The following is a 20,518-nucleotide window of genomic DNA, read 5'->3' as shown; positions in this document are numbered from 1 at the left end:
TAATCAGTTCTTGCCTTTCCAAATACATGTACATCCTGTCCCTTTGGATTCCCTCCAACAACTTGCCCACCACCGACATCAGGCTCACCGGTCTATAGTTCCCTGGCTTGACCTTTGTACCCTTCTTAAATAGTGGCACCACGTTAGCCAACCTCCAGTCTTCCGGCACCTCATATGTAACTATCCATGATACAAATATCTCACTAGGAGGCCCAGCAATCACTTCCCTAGCTTCCCACAGAGATCTAAGGTACACCTGATCAGGTACTGGGGACTTATCCATTTTTATGTATGTCAAGACATCCAGCACTTCCTCCTCTGTAAAATGGACGTTTTTCAAGATGTCACCATCTAATTCCCTACAGTCTATATCTTACATGTCCTTTTCCACAGTAAATACTGATGCGAAATACTCGTTTTGTATCTCCCCCATCTCCTGTGGCTCCACACAAAGGCCACCTTGCTGATCTTTGAGGGGCCCTATTCTCTCCCTAGTTACCTTTTTGTCCTTAATATAATTGTGAAAGCCCTTTGGATTCTCCTTAATTCTATTTGACAAAGCTATCTCATGTCCCCGTTTTGCCCTCCTGATTTCCCTCTCCTACTGCCTTCATACTCTTCTAAGGATTCACTCGATCTATCCTGTCTATACCTGACATATGCTTCCTTCTTTTTCTGAACCAAACCCTCAATTTCTTTCGTTATCCAGCATTCCTTATTCCTACCAACCTTCCCTTTTAACCTAACAGGAATATACTTTCTCTGGATTCTCGTTATCTAATTTCTGAAGGCTTCCCATTTTCCAGCCATCCCTTTACCTGCAAACATCTGCACCTAGTCAGCTTTTGAAACTTCTAATACCGTCAAAATTGGCCATCCTCCAATTTAGAACTTCAACTTTTAGATCTGGTCTATCCTTTTCCATCACTATTTTAAAACTAATAGAATTATGGTTGCTGGCCCCAAAGTGCTTCCCCAGTGACACCTCAGTCACCTGCCCTGTCTAATTTCCCAAGAGTAGGTCAAGTTTTGCACCTTCTCGAGTAGGTACATCCACATACTGAATCAGAAAATGTTCTTGTACACGCTTAACAAATTCCTCTGCATCTAAACCCTTAACACTATGGCAGTCCCAGTCTATGTTTGGAAAATTAAAATCCCCTAGCATAACCACCCAATCATTCTAACAGATAACTGACATCTCCTTACAAATGTGTTTCTCAATTTCCTTCTGACTATTAGGGGTCCATAATACAAACCCAATAAGGTGATCATCCCTTTCTTATTTCTCAGTTCCACCCAAATAACTTGCCTGGATGTATTTCCAGGAATATCCTCTTTAAGTACAGTGCAATGCTATCCCTTATCAAAAACGCCTCTCCTTCTATCCATCCTATACCATTTTTGTATCCTGAAACATTCAGCTGCCAGTGCTGTCCATCCCTGAGCCACATTTCTGTAATTGCTATGATACCCCAGTCCCATGTTCCTAACCATGCCCTGAGTTTATCTACCTTCCTTGTTAGGCCTCTTGCATTGAAGTAAATGTAGTTTAATTAATGTGTCCTACCTTGTCCTCTGCTTTGTCCCTGCCTGCCCTGACTATTTGACTCACCTTTGTTCTCAACTGTACCAGTCTCAAATTAAAATCTTTCCTCACTATCTCCCTGGGTCCCACCCTCCCACCTTACTTGCTTAAATCTTCCTGAGCAGCTCTAACAAATCTCCCTGCCAGTATATTAGTCCCCTCCCATTTAGGTGCAATCCGTCCTTCTTGTACAGGTCATTTCTACCCCAAAACAACTTCCAATGATCCAAAAATGTGAATCTTCTCCCGTACACCAGCTCCTCAGCCATGCATTCATCTGTTCTATCCTCCTATTCCTGCCCTCACTAGCTCATAGCACTGGGAGTAATCCAGATATTACTGCTCTCGAGGACCTCCTTTTTAAATTCCTGCCTAACTCTCTGTAATCTCCCTTCAGAATCTCAATCTTTCCTCTTCCTATTTCCCCTTCCTGGTTCCATTGTGTACAATGACCTCTTGCTGGCCCCTCTCCCCCTTGGGAACATTCTGCACCCTCTCAGAGACATCCTTGATCCTGGCACCAGGGAAACAACACACCATTCTGATTTTTTGCTGCTGGCCACAGAAACGTTGGTCTGCACCTCAAACTACAGAGTCCCCTAACACAATTGATCTCTTGGAACCCGATGTACCTCTCATTGCATTAGAGCCAGTCTCAATACCAGAAATTTGGCTGTTTGTGCTATGTTCCCCTGAGAATCCATCACCCCCTATTCAGCACACTTATTTGAAATGGGGATAGTCACAGAAGACTCCTGCACTACCTGCCTATCTCTCTTACCTTTCCTGGAGTTAACCCCTATGTGACTGTATCTGAGACTTAAACCCCTTCCTATAACTGCCATCCATCACATCCCCTTGCTCTTGTAAATTCCTCATTGCTTCTAACTGTCTCTCCAACCAACCCATTCGATCTGATAGGATTCGCAACCAAAGGCATTTATTGCAGGTATAATCCTCAGTAACCCGTAAACTCTCCCTAAACCCCCACATCCGACAAAAAGAGCAATTCAGTCTACTAAGGGCCATTTTTGCTTCTTTCAATCTACAGACCCAGAACATAGCACTGTCTTATTCCTCTACAAAACACTGCGCCAGGTTAAATTAACATTTATGGTTTATATTTTAAGTTTAGTTAAGAGACATAGCTCAATAAAATATATAATCAAGGATTCTCAATCATCTAGCACCCATGCTTTTGTTGACTCACTTTGTCATTTCTAAGAATGGTAAGGGTCTCTGTCCCCTCCCTAACTGCCCTTGAATGTAGTGGCTTTTGGCAATTTCAGAAGGCAATTGCATTCATCCTTACAATGGATCTGGAATTACATATGCACCAGTCCACGTAAAGTTTACGGACTTCCTTCTCTAAAGGATATCAATCAACTTGAATGGGCTTTGACAAAAATCAATATAGTTGCCATAGTGACCGCTCTTACCAACTTTTAAGTCCAGAATTTCTTTTACTGCAACATCAATTCCATCAGCTGCCATGATAGGATTTGAACCCAAGTCCTCTCAGAATGAGCCTGTACCTCTAGCTGCCTAATCCACTCTTAACACCACTATGTCACCAACTCCCAAACATTCATTTAAATTTGTCATACATTTGCAGAAATCCTAATGCATCTATGCCTCTCTCAATTTTTAAAACCTCATACTAAGCCAAATCTTGTTATTCATTACAACAAAGAAACTGCTGGAGAAACTCAGTAAGTCTGGCAGCATCTGCAGAGAGAACACAGTGTTAAAGTTTTGAGTCCAATGATCTTTTGTCAGAATGCAGACTGCGATTTATTACATTGTCTCTTGCAAATCTCCTCCATCTCACTACTGTTAGTGATGCGTTCAGTCATGAAGCTATGGAATTCCCTGGCTAAACCTTTCTGTCTTAAGAACTCCCCCCATGATACTCAACTGTTTGTCCAAGTATCTGATTGCACTTTCTGATACCCCCTTCCACTGCTCATAAGTCTTTGTGAAATCCGTTGACAACAAGGATAGAAGCAAAAAAAAACAGTTGTAAAGTCGTATGGGGATGAGTGACTCATCTCATGCCGCTCCCAGATCCTCCCAGTTGGAAAGCTGAACAAATGAAATGGTTAGTACATGCTTCCAGCATGACGTCTATCAAGGACTGAAGACTAAACCAAATATTTTCGCTCTAACTTGTTCAATAGGATCTTGGGAGTTACTTGAAAGAGGACATTGTGAGCATGTTCAGCAAGTACAATCACGTTGAAACAAGTTCAACAAATTTTCTCATGGTCATTCCACAGAAGAACACACAAAATGAACGAACCTTTTTTTAATTATAGATGCCAGTGAAACTTGATTAACACTGTAGCCACAATCATCACGGTCCATAGCAATTGATCAGATGGTTTCACAATGTTCCACTACTCCACATTCTTTACACGGAGTACAACTGGAACTGAGGTACACGGGATCATTCCCAAGTCTGTGATTACCAAATCAACGAAGTCAGGTGGTGTGACGTCATATACCAAGTTAAGAAGGTGCAGTTTAGGATTTGAGTGCCAACTCTTCAGTGGAGTGCTTCCATTCCGAGTCACCAAAAGATCATCCGGGTCATCTGAAAATTGAAAAAATTCAGAAAATTCACTTATGTACTTAAACCTATAATTGAACTTTAATGGTTGGAAAATGTATTGGGATATCTTGTGTTAGTAAAAGGTGCTGTAACAATGCAAGTATTTCTTTCACTCAACAATAATTCAGAAATACGAGATCAGCAATGGTTTATTCATCTATGAGTTTAATAACACATGAAAATTAGATTAGATTACATACAGTGTGGAAACAGTCCCTTTGGCCCAACCAGTCCATACCGAACCTCCGAAGATCATCCCACCCAGACCCAATCCCCTACATTTACCCCTCACCTAACACGACGGCCAATTCACCTAACCTGCACATTTTTGGATTGTGGGAGCAAACCAGAGCACCCGGAGGAAACCCACGCAGACACGGGGAGAATGTGCAAACTCCACATAGACAGTTGCCTAAGGCGGGAATTGAACCCAGGTCTCTGGCACTGTGAGGCAGCAGTGCTAACCACTGTGCCACCATGCCGTATACATGTTGTCACAATTAACCCATAGATAAGTTACCTTTTCAAGATATAACTGGTCTGTTAGCCCTATGAACAGAATACTCTGTTCTGCCACAACAAACGTTGTATTTTTAAAAACAAATTCCTTAGAAGTTTAAGCACTTGCAATAATAATGAGACCAAAGTTAATGCTCAAAGCCTCAAGGCTATCAACATAAACCTCTGTAGTCACTTTTCTGCCAAGAGCCAAATTTTCCCATCTTATTCTCAGTTCCAAAAGGTGCAACGAAACTTGTACGCAATAGAAAGCAAATAAAATCTCATTTTTTATGTAAAGCCAAATTTAATAAATACTGAAGTATCCATACAGAAAACAAAAATTAAAGTAGTGAAGACAGAGAAGTGAAATATAAGTAATTATCTTTAATTTCTTAATTGTTTAATTTCAGTTGTGAAGTCTAATATAATATTTCACTACTCATGCTGAATCTGATACAAGAACTAAATGACCACACTATTAGGATTGTATAGCACAAGCACAGCTGAAGGCATGATAAAATAAACAGTCTAAGCAGTTGAGGTATAGACTACTGTGCAACAAGTCACAGCTTGAAAGAGGATATATGATAAAACAACAGACAAAACTATAAAAACAGTAAGGAATTCAATATTATTACATTTCAGTATTGACGTAAATAGTAAGTGAAGGTTAACATCATTCTCCACAAACAATTCCTGAACTGTCCACTTTAATTTATTGTCCTGAACAGAAAGAAAATTCCTCATTTTTCTATACATTTTATGTTCACTCCTATGCTAACTTCCCTAATACTACCACGGCCAGGTGGAAGGTAGCATGGAACTTTGCATCTGACATCACAAACAATGGTGCTAGCTAAGGAGACATTCAACAGAAATAGTTTTCAAGAAAAGCAGATTATTTTTTTTCAAATGAGTAGCCAGGGCTATTTGCACCCTCCACAAACAGTAGTGAATAGAACATATTACTAATGTGCCTTCATTTAACATAAGTTCTATTATATAACTTTATAAATAGACCACTCCTTCATTCGAAAGTGTAACTGTCTAAGAGAGAAAGAAAATATAATACTTACCTAGTTCATTCGATACAAATGAATCCGTCTGAACTCTTTCACAAAACTTGTATGTTTCACAACACACCAGGACTGGTACATTGAATGCTTTGGCCAAAAGTGCGATCTGTGATGTCCCCACACGTGACATTACATAGCCATTGGCCAGGAGGGCATGTGCACCCAGGAACACTTTAGAAACCTATGTGAAAAATGATGTTGGATAGTTAATGCAAACCTTGGGGGGTAGGCCAAATGTCATTTCAAAAAGTAAAATATTTCCAAGCAGCTAAATTAATTACATGGGAGGACAGGAAAGGCTATGCAAATGTTAAATAATGCTTTCAATCACCAAATACTATACAAAATTTGAATCATACCATTTTTTTTTGTAATTTCAGATGTCACATACATTTTGAAGACAGGCGAAAACTGTGATAGGTGAGACAGCATTTTAAAACTTATTCCACTTAACTTGCAGTGACATTAAACAGAACTTGTATTAGAAAAATAAGTCCCATCTTTGCTGATCTCACATTCTGATTGTTATACTTTCCTAGTCTTCCACTGAGTGTGCTGCTTTCCTCCAACATTCTCTCCTGTTATATTTTATTCATACAATGACCACATTTACGCACTTGCTGCCACACCCCAGCCCAAGATTTCTATTCTGTGTTTGTGTGTTTACTTATTTTCGTTGAATGCGCGAGATATTTATAATTCAAGGTCATGACTTGAAACATTAACTGCTTCCTGCACCACAAATGTTTCCACAGCCAAGGTATTTCCAGTACTTCCAGTTTTTATTTAAGATTTCCAACATTTGAAATGTCTTGTTTTTAGATATATTTTTATGTACAGCCCTCCTTCTGCATGTTTCACAGAATAACTTGTGTCACTGTTTCTCTCTGTACCTTTCACAATGATCAGCATGTCAGAGCCAATCACAAAGCTCAAAACATCACACTGACACAGAAACGAAGATGCTTTTCTCTGGCTATATTGTCCTGACCAACTGGGGCATTAGCTTAATTTTTAATACACTCTTACATAGAACTCAATCAGGTAAAAAATGAGGTCTGCAGATGCTGGAGATCACAGCTGAAAATGTGTTGCTGGTTAAAGCACAGCAGGTCAGGCAGCATCCAAGGAACAGGAAATTTGACGTTTCGGGCATAAGCCCTTCATCAGTTCATTCCTGATGAAGGGCTTATGCCCGAAACGTCGAATTTCCTGTTCCTTGGATGCTGCCTAACCTGCTGTGCTTTAACCAGCAACACATTTTCAGCATAGAATTCAATCAGCAAAGCATTACTTTTGGCCCCAAAGGAAATTCATGAGCATCTAGTGATGGTAAGGAGGTAGTGCAAGTGTTGTCTGGCAGGTGTCAATGATAATCTTTCAGTGTCACTATCAGCAACCTTTCTAGTCAAAGCCCAAACAATGTTATGTGCATTCAAAAGATCTAAAATGGATACAACAAAAAGAAGTATTTTCTAGTCATACAGTTCCCCAAGACCTTGTGTCTCAGTGAACAGAAAAAAGTTTGTTTTTCAAAAAAGGCAGGATATCCTAAGCAGAATAAGTGATAACTTTTTAAAGTGATAAACAGAAAGACATTTAAGGATATTTACAAACACACCTCAGGTAGAATATAAGACACAGCACTAATCAGAATGTACGTGCAGTGAATCCCATTCCGCACTAATCTCCGGAGTGCCTCTCTTCCTTCCAGTTTAGGCCGGCTGTCTACCACTATCACCTTGAACTTCTTTGCCTTGTGTGCATCACAAAGGATAGAGGTCACTAAAGAAGAACTGAAAAAGGTAATAAAATCAGAATACAATTTGAGGCATAAAGCTATGATTTACAATTCAGAGATAGCACAGAGCATGATGCACCAACACAATCCCTGCGCTTTATCATTCGACAATCATTGTTTTCAAGAAGGTTTAACTAACTTTCAAGTCAAGGAATCTTATTTGATATTTCCAATTTGCAAATAACAACTTTCCTTCATGTCATTATGCTCACAGAATGACAGTTCATCTTCAAAAAAGTGCTAACCTATTCTCGGATAAACAGTGATATAGAATAAGATACACATCTAATTGGTGCACTGCACAGAAAAGTGTGCAAATATCAAAAGACACGTGGGTGTCCAATTTAAAACAAACAGAAACATTTAAATTTAGACATGTTCTTGCATGCAAGCAATATCATTTCAGACAACTATTTTACTTTGTAGCTACTGCACCATAATCCAAGATAATCTCACGACACGGTGGCTCAGTGGTTCGCACTGCTGCCTCACAGCACCAGGGTCCCAGGTTTGATTCCAGCCTCGGGCTGTGTGGAGTTTGCACATTCTCCTTGTGACTGCGTGGGTTTCCTCCAGGTGCTCTGGTTTCCTCCCACAGTCCAAGGATGTGCTGGTCAGGTGAACTGGCCATGCTAAATTGCCCACAGTGTTAGGTGCATCATTCAGAGGCAAATGGGTCTGGGTGGGTTACCCTTCAGGGGGTCGGTGTGGACTGGTTGGACCAAAGGGCCTGTTTCCACACTATAGGAAATCTATTTAATACTAACAAGGGACTAATGATTTAAACAACTCAACATTTCCAATATTACTTACCATCCATATACCAGAATTACATCATCATCATTAATTTTCTCTGATGCTGATTTTGATATGGCTTCAGCAGCCAGGTGAATCTTCTCATTTACGTATTTATCTATACAATTCAATAGCATTTGTTTTGCCTGGAAGTAAAGCAAAAGATAAGCTTACAGATATTTGTTTCTTTTTATTTTTAGATAGAGTGAGAAACAAAAGATCATGCACAAAAAAAGTAATTTGGGACTGCATTAAAAGTTGGTCCCCTACTGTCAACAAAAAACATAAAGCAGAACATGTACAGCACATCCAGAATGGATTTCAAAAATTCAGCAAAGCCAAAAAGATTTGAAGATTTTAAGCAATCCATCAATATATAAAGTAAAAGGAACAGGACATCAAACCACCTCAGCAGGAAAAAAATGTCATACCACCAGGGAGCACAGAATGGAATCAAAGTGGGGTCTGAACAATTGTTCCAAACTCAAGACTCGCCTCACATGAAAAAGGTTTTATAGCCAAAGAATAAATTATTCATCTTGGTTCAACCAGTTACAACAGGTTGGAACAGTAACACAGAAATTGATGAATCTTTCAGAAATTTTTGCTGACTTAAATGTAGAAAATATATTTACTCGGAGCACAGGTCAGAGGCATGTCACCTAACTGAGTAACCTGGTGTCAGCAGGCCACAACACATCTTGTGGGGCAGTCCGCCTTGGAACATCAGTCATAAGCTAGACAAGGTAGTGTTAAAGGCTTTCACAGCATGCTCTCTTTCATCAATCAGAACACTGAGTATAATAGTTGGGATGTCTTGATGCAGCTTACAAGATGTTGGTTAGGCCACATTTTGAAAACTTGCGCTCACACCTCCCCCCTCATCTCCATCCAAGGCCCCAAAGAAGCCTTCCACATCCAAAGTTTCACCTGCACATCCACCAATATCATTTATTGTATCCGTTGCTCCTGATGCGGTCTCCTCTACATTGGGGAGACTGGACGCCTCCTAGCAGAGCGCATTAGGGAACATCAACCCCACTGCACCGTGATCAAACATTTCAACTCCCCCTCCCACTGTGCTGAGGACATGGAGGTCCTGGGCCTCCTCCACCACCGCTCCCCCACCACATGGAGGAAGAACATCTCATCTTCCGCCTTGGAACACTTCAACCCCAGGGCATCAATGTGAACTTCGCCAGTTTCCTCAGTTCCCCTCACCCCCATCTTACCCCAGTTCCAACCTGCCAGCTCAGCACCATCCTCATGACCTGTCCTATCTGCCAATCTTCCTTCCCACCTATCTAATTCAATTGTGAAAACTGAGCAGCATGGACAAATTGGGCCAAAAGGGCCTGTTTCCATGCTGCAAACCACTATACCTCAAAGTCAAAATCACTGATAAACTTAACACGCTGCATGGCTATCTTAATCATTCAATCTTTGTGACAGAAATTTCCCTGAACCTGCCAATGATTAAAGAGCTTAAATCTTTTGTGACCATCTTAGGAAAATTAAGAATCAAATCTATTTTTCTCCATGATTTAACAGGCCATGAAATGGGAACTATTATTTATCATAGAATGTGCTGTCAGGGTTTATTGATGTTGCAATATTATATCAGAATAGAACACTATAGGTGTTATTACAATATATACTACTAAAATACTCGAACAGGAAGAGAAGGCTAATTATATACTTAAATTACACCTTTGCTGCTAAATTAATCGAAATATAATAATGGCATTTCTATAATCATAACATTTTTATTTGCTCATTGACTAATTACTTTACTAATGAAGGGCTTTTATTCGAAACACTGATCTTCCTGCTCCTGCTGCCTGACCTACTGTGTTTTTCGAGCTCTAATCTTATCTGTAATCTGCAGTACCCACTTTCGCCGAATTACTTTAAACACTTATTGAACATAACAGTTAGATTCCAAGGACAAGTTACATTAACAATCAGTAAAACTTGCATGTGTTGGAGGGAATCCAGAACTCAAGCCTGTTGGGTAGTAGAGACAGAAACCCTCATAACATTTAAGAAGCATTTCGATATGCACTTGCAATGCCAAGTCATACAAAACTATAGGACAAGTGCTGGAAAATGGAATTGGAACAGTTAGGTGGTTGGTTTTGACTAGCGCAGACTGATGGATTGAAGGCCCTTTTTCTGTGCTTTAGATCTCTGTGACTCTATAACTATAAATTGAAGTGCTGGATTAGGGCCATCCAATTATGCTAAAGCCAGCCCATGACCCAAACCATGGTTCTAAATTAAGTAAATTTAAGTAAATTCAGCGTCAGCATAAACCATTACTTTTCTGAAAGGTTTTAGCTTTTGTAGACTGCAGAGTTTAGAAAGATGTGGAACTACTTTGCCAATGATTATTTTCTTTCCTTGTCAGACTCCTTTTGTTCACATGGGAGGCTGAGCCAAGTATGTTATAAATCTCCTTCCAAACAGTGAAACATTTTGGATCAGGTTGTTATAAGGTACCCTCAGTACCCAAACAGTTTTAGCAAGGCCATAGAAAAGGAACATGATATCAGTGATGATTCAAGAGCAGGGTTGGAACTGAGCCTATATCTTTCCTTGATTGAATCAGCATTTAACAAAATGGATATAAAGTACATTCCTGTTAAATTAAATTTTTCTTTTTCTTCCCCTTCTGAAATTGATCAGTCATTTTTATGACTTACACACAAAACAACATCTGTGGTAAATTTGGGGTTTCTTGAAAAGTAACTTTCTAAGAAGAAAAGTATCAGATTAAATTAAAAGAATTGTTCTTACCTCATCCTCCTTTACGCTTGCAGAAATATTTGAGATTTCCTTCTTAATGAATTTGATAGCATTGCCCATACTCGTTGAGAGTGATCGGCACTGGTTCAGGAAACTGGAAGGCAGAAACAATACATCAACAAAATAAATCCTTAAAAGAACAGAACACATAGAAGTACTGTCTATTAACAGGAGTATCATTTTCAATCAAGGTCACTGGAAGTGATAGTTGTGATGATGCAGCCACTGGGAAGACACGCTACTATCCAAAAATTGTTGGGATAAGCATGGAAAGACATTAAATGTTCATCATTATAAAGAATTGTTAAATTACCAAAAGGATCTGTGGATAAAGAAACACAAACTTGTTGAAGGCAAATTGTGTTACTTACTGCAGCCCAAGGAACTCCACCAAGGGCATGCTCCTGTCATAACAGCTCTTGCCATTTTATCGTTCACACTGCAGATGGAGAGGAATTACAAATAGGAATTTTTTTTTGTTTTAAAGTGAGGAGACGTGGGTGAATTACCCATTCCTAATTGCATTTGAGGTGGCGTTGATCAGCTACCCTCTTGAATCATTTCAGCTTAGTTGATGAAGGGCTTTTAGATAACAATATCAGGATAATTCTCCCAACACACGAAGAAAAAAAACCCACTTTGTCAGCAATGACCAGGCGTTATGACACTCATCTCCAACCTTCATACTGTGTCACCATATTGGCTCTTCCTTCTTTGATTCATTACTGCTGGGTACATTCTGGCCTGAATTCTTCTGACTCATTGGACTTGGCTTTGGAGGTGAGTGAATGTGGAAATTTGAGGTCCTCCAGGTCTGCGTTTAATACAGGTCTACAGTACAGCAAAAAGGCCTTTAGCCCATAAAGTTTGCGTTGAAACAACCACCCAACTATTGTAGACCCATTTTACAGCACTTGGTCCATAGTCCCGTATGCCTGTGTATTGCAAGTGGGTTTCTGCCTTTCAGGCAGTCAGTTCACAATTCTTACCACCCTCTGGGTGAAACAAAACTTTCTTACATTCCTTCTAAACTTTCAGTCCCTTGTGTGAAATCTATACACTCTGGTAATTGATCAGACCAGCAAAGGGAAATGTTCCCTCCTGTCTACTCTATGCCCCTCATAACTTTATACATCTCAATAGTGCCTCATCCTCAGTTCTCCTCTGCTCCAAGAGAAACAACTCCAGTCTATCCAATTTCTTTTCATAACTAAAACTGTCCTGCCCAGGCTATCTCCTCTGCACCCTCTCCACAGCAATTACATCCATATCTTTTATATGAATTCGAAACTGAACACAATACTCTAGTCATGGTCCAATCAAGGTTTTGCACAGTTTCAATATATCTTCCCGGTTCTTAAAACTCTATACCTCGGCTAATAAAACATCCCACGTGCCTTCTTAATCGCTTTAGCTAACTTAAGGGACCTTATATACCACAAACAGCTAAACTGATCCAACACTGATCCCAATGGAACACCTCCGATCCCAGGCTTCCACTCACAAAAATACCTCTCAACCATCACCTGCTGCTTCCTGCCACTTAGCCAATTCTGGATCCAATTAGCCAAATTTCCTGGGGTCCCATGGGCTCTTACCTTTGCAATCAAACTCCCATGTAACCTTTTTAAAAGTATTACTGTAAGTCCACATAGACACACATGGTCACCTCTTCAAAAAGTTCAGTCAAGTTGGTTTGACATGACCTTGCTATAAAAACAATGCCTCTCCAAGTGTTGATTAACTTTGTCGTTCAGAATTGTTTCCAATAGTTTCTCCACCTCGAGGTTAGACTGACTGGATTGTAGATTCCTGGTTTATTCGTTGGTCCCTTCATGAATACTGGTACCACATTGCTGTCTTCCAGTTTGCAGGCACCTCTCCTGCGACCAGAGAGGAATTGAAAATCTCTGACATGTTTCCACTCAATGGGCTATTCTCAAAAGCAGAGACCAAGTAGCAGTGCTGGGAGCCAATAAAGATATTTAAAAAACAATGATCTACTATCCTGATAATCTAATGAAATTTTAGTGACAGCACACAGCACCCCGGACATTATCCCTTGCTGAGCTGGAGATGGACAACATATCAATAAGGATCTCGTAGCTGAAGACTAGAGTATCAACCCACGAGTTTTTAGATTCAAGTATATAGCATAATTAAGCAATGCACCCACAGGGAGACCTCTGCATACTGCTGCAAAAAGCTCTGTTCACTACTCAAATAATTCCATCTGAACCTTCAAATGAGTGACTCTAACTTGTAGCGCCATTTCATTCCGCAGAGGGACTGACAGCTGTCCGTCCCTTAAGCTCTTGCAAATGCCCCCATAACTATCTGTCAACTGCTGTCCCCTGATGGGCACCCATAATGGAAGTAGTCTGTTTACTTGTTGTCTCCCATGAGATCACATTGTAAGGTATATCTGTGACACAAGGTATGGGAGTGAGTAGGGTCAGGATCTCAAAATTATCCAAGCTCCATAAAGTTTTAATTCTGTCTTTCAACTTCTCTCTGTTCTCAGTGTAGGCAAGCGAATGATTATAAAGCTTCGGAACCTTTTTTTGAGTGCTTTAGGAGCTTTTGTACATGCAACACTTAATTTTAAGTGACGGTGTCCTTTTAAGTTTCTCCAGTATAACAATTTTGCAGTGTCCCCTATTAAGAAACTTCCTGAACAAATCAAAAACAGCACTGGTGACTTGGTATACTTATGGAAGGGGCTGTCACAATGAAAGTTATGCAGGCAGCACACTATACTCTATAATCAGCTTTACTTAAAACATTAAAACAACAAGAAGAATATCTACTATTAATTACTGTTTCCATACAAAAAATATGGAAACATGTATTTTTTATACCTTCATAAATAAACACTCATATGGACACACACACACACACACACACACACACACACACACACACAAAATGGATATCAAACCAGTTACATGTTAGGGTCAGGTCATAAATGGAAAACTTTAAACTAAGCAGAAACACCAAAATTAAAACCATGTCATAGAGTGGGCGGCATGGTGGCACAGAGGTTAGCACTGCTGTCTCACAGCGCCTGAGACCCGGGTTCAATTCCCGACTCAGGCGAATGACTGTGTGGAGTTTACACATTCTCCCCGTGTCTGCGTGGGTTTCCTCCGGGTGCTCCGGTTTCCTCCCACAGTCCAAAGATGTGGTGAATTGGCCACGCTAAATTGCCCGTAGTGTTAGGTAAGGGGTAAATGTAGGGGTATGGGTGGATTGCGTTTCGGCGGGTCGGTGTGGACTTGTTGGGCCGAAGGGCTTGTTTCCACACTGTAAGTAATCTAATCTAATCTAAAAAACATTTGTTCTTGCTGTACCTAGCACTAAGTTACTGAGAGCTTTCTGACTGAAAATGGAGAAATACCTGATATCTGGTTTCAGTTTGTTGACCAAGTCTCTTGACAACTCTTCATTAGGTGGAGTTGAGTAGTCACGAATGACCTGAAGCAGAGCAGGAACTAACAGTTACATTTGCTTTAAGAGAGTGGCATTCGAAATAAATATTTGGCATCACACATTCTAAGATCTGTCACATTTTAATAGCTATAACAGATTTTTCAAGTCATACCTGTTGTTGTCAGATATTGTGGTAGAAACAAGGACATGTAAAAGCGATCTGGACATTTTTTCCAGTATTGACACATTATTGTCCCTAATGACACCAAAGACAAAGTGATACTTTTCACTTTGTTTGTGCAAATAGTTGAGAAACCTGTTTATAACTTCACTTAAGAGGGTGACAGCAGTTTGCCATTAACAAGAATTGACAGGATATTACAGGACAGTCTCACCTCACCTCAAAGAAGCTGCCAATTTTTTAATGTTACATGTTTATAGATTTTTGTCTGTAGATCAAATTTCAAGAGCAAATGATTCACCAGAACAGTTTCAGTACTAACATTAAGCACAGAAATAATATACTGCTTTGGCAAGGTTCAAGTTTTTTCTAATTGTATCCCAATTAAACATTGGCCCAATCCAAAGGCATTTTATTTTAATGATTTTTGTCTAAGCTGTGCACACCTTTCAAACAATCATACAAATTCCCCTTGGTCCAAATCCAAATCTGACAAGTGGGATTGAAAGTCAGGCGAATGACCTGGTGGGTAAACCTACTGTTGTGTGTGACAATGAGCAAGATAAACAAGAAGGTCTTAAGTTCACCTCCTGGCCTATGCCGAGTTGGCTAAACTGGACCAATAGTTGAGATACGGCTACGAAATCCATGAAAAGAAAAAAAATGAATCAGCCAGGTTCTCGGTCTTGATTGCTATTAAATAACTCGTTTATATAGTGCAAATGAGATAGTTTTCAACACAGGATATGAATAATTCCAACTGGAATGCTTTCTACGACCAAACAGTCCTTGACATGGAAATTTGTTTATATTTCCCTATTATTGGTATGTCTAATTGCTTTAATATGTTAAGGCTTCTGACCATTAAAACCTGAGATGGGACCTAACGTCTTTTATGAACACCTTAAATCGGCCCTCTTCTCTTTTTAAGTTCAAAGAAAATATATGCCAACCTCTTGAAAAAGCTTTTTTTAAAATATCGCCCATTCATCTTTATTGAAATCCTTTCTCCTTGTCTTTGATCAGGTACTTAGCTCGACCCAAGATGAAACCACAAATTGATGATGAAGGTCAGCAGGAGGGTGGGGGAAGGTAAAAAAAAATACAATGGGTGAATGGGGGTGGAGATGAAGGTGATAGGTCAGAGAGGAGGGTGGAGTGGATAGGTGGGAAAGGAAGATAGGTAGGACAAGTCATGGGGACAGTGCTGAGCTGGAAGTTTGAAACTGGGGTGAGGCGAAATGAGGAAACTGGTGAAGTCCACATTGATGCCCTGGGGTTGAAGTGTTCCGAGGCGGAAGATGAGGCGTTCTTCCTCCAGGCGTCAGGTGATGGGGGAGCAGCAGTGAAGGAGGCCCAGGACCTCCATGTCCTCGGCTGAGTGGGAGGGGGAGTTGAAATGTTGGGCCACAGGGCGGTGTGGTTAATTGGTGTGGGTGTCCCAGAATTGTTCCCTAAAGCACTCTGCTAGGAGGCATCCAGTCTCCCCAATGTAGAGGAGACCACATCGGGAGCAAAGGATACAATAAATGATATTGGTGGATGTGCAGGTAAAACTTTGATGGATGTGGAAGGCTCCTTTGGGGCCTCGGATGGAGGTGAGGGAGGAGGTGTGTGCGCAGGTTTTGCAATTCCTGCGATGGCAGGGGAGGGTGCCAGAATGGGAGGGTGGGTTGTAGGGAGGCATGGACCTGACCAGGTACTCACGAGGGAACGGTCTTTGTGGAAGGCAGAAAGGGATGGGGAGGGAAATATATCCCTGGTGGTGAGGTCCGTTTGGAGGTGGCGGAAATGTTGTCAGATGATTTGGGTTATGCGAAGATTGGGTGGGTGGAAGGTGAGCACCAGATGCGTTCTGTCCTTGTTACGGTTGGAGGGTTGGGGTCTGAGGGTGGAGGTGCGGGATGTGGACAAGATGCATTGGAGGGCATCTTTAACCACGTGGGATGGGAAATTGCGGTCTCTAAAGAAGGAGGCCATCTGGTGTGTTCTGTGGTGGAACTGGTCCTCCTGGGAGCAGATATGGTGGAGGCGGAGGAATTGGGAATAGGGGATGGCATTTTTGTGGGAGGTAGTGTGGGAAGAGGTGTAATCCAGGTAGCTGTGGGAGTCAGTGGGTTTGAAAAAAAATGTCAGTGTCAAGTCGGTCGTCATTAATGGAGATGGAGAGGTCCAGGAAGGGGAGGGAGGTGTCAGAGATGTCCAGGTAAATCTAAGGTCAGGGTGGAATGTGTTGGTGAACTTGATGAATTGCTCAACCTCCTCGTTCTAGGTATGTCATCAGAATGTCATATGTAAATGACTTTTGCATTAAATCCATGCAACACAAAAGTCAACTTGGCACAACAGGGAACAATTAAGACAGCTTAAATTGTTCTGCTCGTCAACCCACAGGAAGAAACAATAACTCTCCATTTCAGACAATACCATTTTGGGATGACTTCCAATGAACTCACCTCAGACAGCCAATAATAGGGACAAAAAGAAAAATAATTACCTTATGAAGGCTAAATTATATTTTTGATGGGCTATTTCATTAATACTACATGTCTTATCTGTTCTTCAGGGCATAGATTAATGTATCCCATACCTGTTTAAAAGCATGTAGTAATGCTATGCATCGTGCATTAGATCCTACGATAATTCCCTGAGAATACTGTAATCCTAGACGTACAATAGCAGGGTGAAGCACAGTCGATGGGATGCTGCAAAGAATCAAAAGAAATAGCAGCGTAAATGTCAATTACACTTGTGAACAGTGTTTTAATTAGGTTAAGGCCAGTTTCTAAAATGAAGCTGGCTACACCCGTAAAGGTAATTGCTGAACATAACTAGCATGGTAAAAACCACAATAATAGAATTAATATGCTGTTGATGTAAACATAAACTTTGACAGTCAATTTACTATTTAGATATCTAAAACCAGCAATTAAGACTCTGAACAGTATTCAAACTGAGTTGAAACTCAATAACTGTAGACATCATTAGATTGCCACACAGAACAAGCGATTAAAGTTTTATATCTGATGCTTGAGGATCTTCAAATCTTATAAGTATGAACTTGATGACAATCAAGTCAAGCTGCAACATGTCAAAAGTGAAAACCCAACTCCAAAAACCAAAGAAAAACAGAAGTTTCAACATCAAATTTCACTTTCTGTTGTGCCACCAAAGGAAGTTGAATAATGCTCAGCAAAAGATACATTTTGACAAAGCTTTTGATCTTTCACTCTTCCAGACAGGAAGACAAATTCAAAGGAAAATCAACACTGATACGGCACAAAACAGAAGTGCTGACGGGTTGGGAATAGAACTCAATTTAGTAGAGACATTGCCATGGAGAATGCACCCGCTAATGCTGATTGATAATTAACAATGAGACTTCGTTTACATTTTAAAGCAAAACAGCTGCGGCTCTGGGACGCAGTGGCGTGAAACAGCCTCAGAGCCAGGGTCTGGTTCAAGCCTGATTCAGGTGTTGCCTACTCCAGAGATGCATCTTAACATGTCTGAACAGGTTGATTTTAAAAAATTATAATCCAAAATTGGCTGTCAGAGTAATTATCCAAACAGTGTTGTCCAATTTCAGAATCACATGTAATATTGTACATTATATCATCAGCTATGCAAGGATGAACTGTTTGGCACGAACAATATCTTTCTTGTTCCGAAGAGCTGACTTATGCTGTTTGATACAATCTGCCAGTCTTTGGGATGTACAGACTACAAACCCAGCATCATACCGGCACAGACATTCATACACCACATTACTCACTTGTGTGATTGGCAGAACATCTTTTTGGTTTGACAGTAGCATCCTGTTAGTGGCAAACACCACTCTTACTGCTACCACTTAGTCAGAGCTGACAACAAATTTAGGATTGTCAATCAGGCTTGCATTGTCGTGCACTTGTGTGTCTTGGAACTTACGTATATTCATACAGACTGTATTCTTTGCAAACTGAAGGAACATGTACATGCACCACACCCATGTAAGCTCAACAAAACATGATGACAGCCATTTGCTGGTTCACTTCTGAACATAATGCCCTGACCAAAGACACCTTCCTAGTTTATAATTTAAACAAAGCTTGACTGTCAAACAGCATTAATGGATAATTGCTCTGTAGCAATGCTTCTATCAATCAGACAACATTTGCCAACAAATCAGGATGCTAGTCACATGCACTAAAATTGTTGGCTTCCCTCTGATATTGGTATTCTTGCAAAATGTCCTGATGAATGTAAGACATAGAGCTTTTTTTAAACGCAAGATTAAAACTTTGTACTCCAAATCTATACAGAAAAACAAATCTAAAGAACTGCAGACGATGGAAACAGAAATTGCTGGAAAATCTCAGCAAGTCGGACAGGATCGGTGGAGAGAAAGCAAAGTTTGCACTTTAGGTCCAGTGACCCTTCTTCAGAACCAATAAAGAAAATTCTGAGCAAAGTCGGGGAACAGGGATGAGTGGTGATCCCTTGTTTGATTAGATTAGATTAGATTTACAGTGTGGAAACAGGCCCTTCGGCCCAACAAGTCCACACCGACCCGCCGAAGCGCAACCCACCCATACCCCTACATTCACCCCTTACCTAACACTACGGGCAATTTAGCATGGCCAATTCACCTGACCCGCACATCTTTGGACTGTGGGAGGAAACCGGAGCACCCGGAGGAAACCCACACAGACACGGGGAGAACGTGCAAACTCCACACAGTCTGTCGCCTGAGTCGGGAATTGAACCCGGGTCTCCGGCGCTGTGAGGCAGCAGTGCTAACCACTGTGCCACCGTGCCGCCCGTTTGGTTTTCCTGATTTCTTGCAATCGATTTCACAGCGATATTGGCAATGTGAACTCATTTTATTTTTCAGATGTAATAGTCATTGGTAGAGGTATTTGCAGAAATGGGGTTAAATAATCAAAAGGAAGCGTTAAATACTGCAGGACCCGTTTGGCTTGAGGAAATTCCCATGTTTATATTCTAGAAATTACACTAAAAAATGTTTAATGAAAATAACAAAGCTTAAATTAGGGTTCCAACTAGAAACAAATGACTCCTTCAATACCAAAAAGACAGACTAAAGCAGCCTTGTGATTGCAAGTAACCTCTCAACAAATTTACAAATGGTGGTCCAAAACATTTGCAATTCGGGACAAAAAACATCAACAACACTGCACTTGTAGGCAAGTTGTTCATGTCTCCAACTTAACTAGAATGTTACTACATTCAATAACAAAACAACTATTAAAACATGCCTACTTACGTCAGCTGCTGTGTCAATGGCATTTTACGGCTGTATTGGTGCAAATGTGAAAAGAGAATGACTTTGCTGCCATAATCTTGCCTAAGTGGAACCTAGAATAAATCAAAATATTTTAAGTACTTGTTTAAAATAAAATGAATGTTTTTATGTATCAAACTAAAACGAAATTGACACATCAAGACTACCAATACTTCAAGGAAAATTACGGATATTCTTTGGTGACACATCAAATTTTGTATTTGTATTAATGTTTTTGTGTCCCTGAGGTACAAACAACTTTCATTACTTCACCGTAGCTGAAACATGCAAGAATATTATGGCTATGTGGATAGAATTCTTCACTTTTATTTCTGTACCCAAGTGGCACTGTACAGTCCTTCGTAAAAGCAAGGATATTCCTAACTTCAAAACTGAAATTTAATTATCCTCAAAAGAGGATAATCCAACAAACAC

At 40.4% G+C, this 20,518-nt stretch overlaps 1 protein-coding gene across 2 annotated transcripts in view; it reads right to left on the bottom strand.

Moving 5' to 3' along the window:
• Window positions 1-3,881: 3,881 nt before the first annotated feature.
• eif2b4 (eukaryotic translation initiation factor 2B, subunit 4 delta) overlaps window positions 3,882-20,518 on the bottom strand; it is a 43,007-nt gene continuing 26,370 nt past the window's right edge. For both annotated transcript variants that reach the window (XM_060849983.1, XM_060849992.1), the window contains exons 6-13: window positions 20,066-20,157; window positions 17,387-17,501; window positions 14,584-14,660; window positions 11,175-11,277; window positions 8,394-8,521; window positions 7,401-7,575; window positions 5,780-5,960; window positions 3,882-4,184 (exon numbers count right to left, since the gene is read on the bottom strand). In XM_060849983.1, the coding sequence (XP_060705966.1) occupies window positions 3,988-4,184; window positions 5,780-5,960; window positions 7,401-7,575; window positions 8,394-8,521; window positions 11,175-11,277; window positions 14,584-14,660; window positions 17,387-17,501; window positions 20,066-20,157 (1,068 nt within the window). In that variant the 3' untranslated portion in view covers window positions 3,882-3,987. The remainder of the gene's footprint in view (window positions 4,185-5,779; window positions 5,961-7,400; window positions 7,576-8,393; window positions 8,522-11,174; window positions 11,278-14,583; window positions 14,661-17,386; window positions 17,502-20,065; window positions 20,158-20,518) is intronic.

Source organism: Hemiscyllium ocellatum, chromosome 3 (assembly GCF_020745735.1).
Source record: "Hemiscyllium ocellatum isolate sHemOce1 chromosome 3, sHemOce1.pat.X.cur, whole genome shotgun sequence".
NCBI lineage: Eukaryota > Metazoa > Chordata > Chondrichthyes > Orectolobiformes > Hemiscylliidae > Hemiscyllium > Hemiscyllium ocellatum.
Note: the sequence above shows the minus strand (reverse complement) of the source record. Positions and strands in the feature narration are given on the sequence as shown.